Source organism: Orycteropus afer, unplaced genomic scaffold (genome assembly GCF_000298275.1).
Source record: "Orycteropus afer afer isolate SDZICR_OR568_19922 unplaced genomic scaffold, OryAfe1.0 scaffold00079, whole genome shotgun sequence".
Lineage (NCBI taxonomy): Eukaryota > Metazoa > Chordata > Mammalia > Tubulidentata > Orycteropodidae > Orycteropus > Orycteropus afer.
Window position 1 is genome coordinate 8,262,412 of NW_006921666.1, and position 5,278 is coordinate 8,267,689.

Consider the following 5,278-nt stretch of genomic DNA (forward strand, 5'->3'; position numbering starts at 1 on the left):
GAAGGATGTCATGCTTGGTAGGGTGGAGAGTCGATGAAGGAGGGGGAGGCCTTCAATGAGATGGATTGATACGGTGGCTGTGATGATGGGATCAAGTATAGCAGGGATTGTGGGGCTGGCGTGGGATCGGGCAGTGTTTCGTTCTGCTGTGCATGGGGTTGCTATGAGTCGGAGACTCGACGGCACTTAACAACAACAACAACAACAACACTGGCATAGATGACATTGTAACAGGCTTAGACATGGTTCTATTGTGTAATGTCTATTGCTTTGGAGTGAAAGATTTCACTCAAATTCCTGTGTTTCTACACTGTTGAAACAATTTAGTATGGAACTGGAGGCCTGGAACTCTGGTTGTATTTCCTGGAGAATGGAAAAGTCAACTCACAATAGGGCATTCAGTATCTGTGGTCTGGCTTCAATGTCATCTTTTTAATGAAACTCTTTGGAAGGTTATTAGTGATTCAAAAGCCTACAGTACTTTAAACTCTTCCCTTTTGATTGTACTCTTTGTTGTTGTCCTATACCATAAGTGTTACATTCCTGAAGGTTCTAGCCTCAGCTTTATATTCCTCTACCTGTCTACTCTCCTAGACTCAACTACCAATTCTCACTAAACACCTTTCAAATCTCCCTCCCTAAACTCTCACCTGTATTTCAGTCACTATTTCCAAGTGCTTTAAAGGTATTTTTCACATTGATATATTACAATCATCTCCAATTCAACAATGAAAATATTACTTTCTGTTTCTTCTGCCTGGAATATTTTTTCCTTCCCTTTTTTGCCCTGTTAATTCCTATTCCACTTTTAGAGGTCATCTCAATCATTTACTTTTTCAAAGACTTTCCTGACCTCCCTCATTAGGTCAGATTCCCCTAATCTAGGCTCTCCTATCAATATATCATTGCTCTGAGCCTGTCACAGTTGCACTTCCTTATTTATTTGTGTGATAATGTGAGTAATGTTTTTCTCCTCATCTAGATTAAAACTCCATGAGATTAGGCATGATCAATTTTTTTTTTAAATATTTATTGTGTTTACAGACAGAGTAAATTCATTTTCCGTACAGTAGTTTGGGAGCTCTGGTAGCTTAGTGCCTAAGGCACTTGACTGCTAACCGGAAGGCTGGCGGTTCAAAGTCACTAGCCACTCCTCGGAAGGAAGATGGGGCAATTTACTTCCATAGTGATACTGCCTCAAAAACCCAAGGAGGGGCTGCTGTTAGTCGGGTCCGACTTGATGACGTATGACAACACAACACAGCAGTTCATACACATTTTGTTTCATGACACTGACTGCTATTCCCCACAATGTAACAGCTCTCTTCCCACTTCCTCCCTGTAGTTACCACTTCCTTATACTTATACTTCCTTATACTTCCTTTTTTCCTACATATTCCTGCCCCCTGAGCTATCTCCCTGTGCAAATGCTGACCTTCCGTTCTCCCATGATTGATCATTCTAAGGAGTGTACCTACCTGATATAAATGTTCACCCCATATGCCTGTCTGTTGTTTGGCTGGAAGCCACAGGAATTTCAGTTCTAGACCTGAAGGGTAACTAGGGGCCATAGTCTCAGGGCTCTCACTAAGTTCTATCAGATCAGTAAACCTGGTCTTTTTTTTATGATTTTGAGTTTTGTTCCACATTGTTCTCCCACTCTATCCAGGATCTCCTGCACTGATCCCTTTCTGAGTGGCTGACAGTGGTAGCTGGGCACCATCTAGTTCTTCTGGTCTCATAAGTCATATAGACTGAGGTTCCCATGGTCCACTAGTCCCTTGGACTAATTGTTTCAATGAGTCTTTTTCTTCATTTTCCTTTGCTTTGGCTAAGGAGAGACTCATTATTGCATCTAAATGGCTGCTTGCAAGCTTTTAAGACCCCAATTGCTATTCACCAAACTAGGATGTTATCTTTTGATAACAATGTTTTTGTGTAGTATGTTATGCCAATTGAGCTTGCTGTCCCCTGCAACCATGGTCATGAGCCCACAGGTCCAGCAACTCACTCCATCAGTGTGGTTGACTGTGCCTAAGAAGTTATCCTAATTTTGCCCCCCATTAGTTCTAGTTATATTGATATTCTTACAGCATATGCAAATTCAACTGGCTGCCGTCAAGTCGAATCTGACTCATAGTGACCCATCCTTGGGTTTCCAAGGCAGTATCTCTATGGAAGTACATTGCCCAGTCTTCCTTCTGATGAGTGGTTCACAGGTTTGAACTGCCAGCCATCTGGTTAGCAGTCAAATGCCTTAAGGCACTATGCCACCAGAGCTTCCACATACAGATTAGGTACAATGCATTTTTTGCTCAACACTATGTCCTCAATACACAGTAGGCACACAATATATGAATGCTGAATGAATTAATGGATAGATTAATACAAACATTTTCCTCAAACTGGCTTCCTAGATTTCTCATTTACTTGTTATACCACCATTCTTTCATTTATGTTAAAAAAAAGAACTTAAACATTTATTCTTTCTTCTCTTTCTCTTACCCCTATCACTAGACTTGTTTCTCCCCTTTTTTTCTAATTACTCCCACTCTTGCCTAGCCCCTCACCACTGCATTCCCAGAGTAGTATAGCATACATATGCTCTGGTCCTCAACTCTATTTCTGTCCCTCTCTTATCCATCATGGATGTCATCATGTTAGGTTAAGGTTAACACTGAGAAAACTAGCCTATGAAACCTTCTAGTGCAGGAATTATGGATTACTCATGTTTATATTCCTCCAAGGCAGAGGGAAAAAAAAGTACACACTTCTCTAGAATCAGCAGTAGCATAAATTCAGGCTTTTCTCCATGGTTTTTAAGGCTCATTATAACTTAATTTATAGATTAAACTTTTTCTAATTACTCTCTAGCATACATCAAATTTCTTCAAGCCAGGTAGTTTTTCTTCAGGGTTCCCTAAACACCCACACCTGTTCCTACTTCTGGGCTTTTGCTAATGCTGTCTACTATGTCCCTTGTCTGGTGTGGCCTCTCCCTTCTCTCTGCTATCCCACTATTATTCCAGGTACCCTATAGAGTCACACTCCTTAAGAAAAAGTCTTCCCTGCCTACTGTAGTCCATTGACATACTGCCTAAACTCCAATTATGCTTTATTTTGCCACCTAATTTTTTCCTTGTCTTTGGTTTTGTTTGGCCAAATAGATTGTAAGTTTGTTTTTTTTTTCCCAGCCATTTGACATCAAGAACAGTGTCTTAATTCTTTTGGATTTCTCGTAGTACCTAAAGAAAGAGCCAATCACATAACAAGAAATCTAGAAGTACTTTATTTATTTTAGCCATTGTACTGTTCAATACCAGAGTTATAGTCACTAATAAAATATATAGTGAAGAGAGTAGAACTAATCATTAAAAGGAATTTGGAATTATCTGTGGATTTCAATTTTCCTTTCTAGGTCTCTATTTTGGTATTACAGATCTCCTTGACTAATAGTTCACTTAAAAATCATTTCTTTACTTCCTTTGCAATCTGAACAACTGCTATACTTCTCTTAAGTTGAGCAATATTCTAACTTTTTAAAACCCAGAGCTCTTAAACGAGAGCTCTGGTGACGTAGTACCTAAGGCATTTGACTGCTAACCAGAAAGTTGGCAGTTCAAACCCACCAAGCCACTCCTTGGAAGGAAAATTGGGCAATCTACTACCATAGAGATACCACCTCAGAAACCCAAGCAGGGGTTGCTGTGAATAAGGATCAACTCGAAGGCAGTAAGTTTGTTTTTTGGTTTTCACCTTAAACATCTATAATTAATCTCTCTCATCCCCACTTTAATTACAACTCATCTTTTGTTTCCCTATTCATTTATTCAATTTATCTTGCATTCTTTATCTCTGGGAGGTGCTGTGGGTAAGCAGTGGGGTCCTTTTATATTTTCTGGCTCTTTTCCATTCCTTTCATTCTAAATCAGAGTAAGTTCATTGTTCTTATATGGTTTCTAGATTTAATAACAACTTGGTATTTATTACAAAAATGAGGCATTACCTAGGAATGAAACCATTCATTTTTGCGAAGAGCAATCTCAACACTTTTTCCTTCTGCTCCCAGGTCAAATCTCCAATATCTATATTTCCTTGAATGTTTATCCTGAAGAATTTCAAAGAAAAAGTGAAGAAGGAAAATATGGTCAAAGAAGCTTCTGGAAAATGAAAATATGTAAACATGAGAGAAGTCCCATACCAAACTGAATATTATGATTATGGGGTTTGCTATGTAACAGCACCAAAGCAACTTGCGTCCATTAAAAAATCATGAAGTCGAAAAGAATATCAATATGCCAGCCAATTTGAAATGGAATATGCTCACTAAGATGAAAATTTCAAAAATGAAAACATGCAAAAAATATTTGTCTTCATATATTAAGCAAATAAGCAAAATATAAAACTGTAATGTAATATTTCCAAATACACACAAAAATCAGGGAAACATGAATAAAAGAATTGTTTGGTGAGATTTTTATAAGTTTTTTGCTTTTAACACTTCTTTTTGTATTATAATATTTTACTATGAAAAGAGTGACAAAAGATAAATGTAGAAAACAACGTATAACTTCATTACTCTATTTTATCTCCCAAATAAGGCTGCAATTAAGCTTTCAAGATATGTCTTTATCCATACTGTAACTTGCCCAGAGGATTCACAGCCTACTTGCTATTCATAAAATCTGGCTGACATGTACAAAGAGTACTAATGTTGTATAATGCAAGAAATACTTTTGCATATACTCCATTGTGTTATTTTTGTTGAAAAGTTTAGGACTTGCCTCATGTCCACCATTTACTTCCATTGTCCTTCCCCAAATCTGTCTCTTAATCAGATGTCATAAATTTTTATTTTTTAATTTATATTTTTTAATTTTATTGTGATTTGGGTGAAAGTTTACAGAGCAAATTCATCTTCCATACAGCAGTTCACATACACTTTGTCTCATGACATTGACTGACTGTAATCTCCCACAATGCAACAGCTCTCCTCCCACTTCCTCCCTATAGCCACCTCTCCCCTGTGTTTGTCCCTCCCATGCAATCTTGCCCCTCCTTCCACCAAGCTGCATACACAGCCCTTCTTTCTCCTATGATTGATCTCTCCAAGGAGTGTATCTACCTAATGTAAGTGTTCAGCTCATATGTCTATCTTTTGTTTGCTGGAAGCCACAGTAGTAGGTTCAATTCCAGACCTTAAGGGCAGCTAGGGGCCATTGTCTCAGGGGTATCACCAGATTCTATCAGACCAGCAAACCTTGTCCCTCCCCCCCCC

The 5,278-nt window shown here is 38.5% G+C and overlaps 1 protein-coding gene across 1 annotated transcript in view; it reads right to left on the reverse strand.

The window, feature by feature from the left end:
- The window catches only part of BBOF1 (basal body orientation factor 1), a 96,866-nt gene that overhangs the window by 5,170 nt on the left and 86,418 nt on the right, over nucleotides 1–5,278 (reverse strand). The window contains exon 9 of the mRNA XM_007941422.1: nucleotides 4,007–4,108. Within this exon, the coding sequence (XP_007939613.1) occupies nucleotides 4,007–4,108 (102 nt within the window). The remainder of the gene's footprint in view (nucleotides 1–4,006; nucleotides 4,109–5,278) is intronic.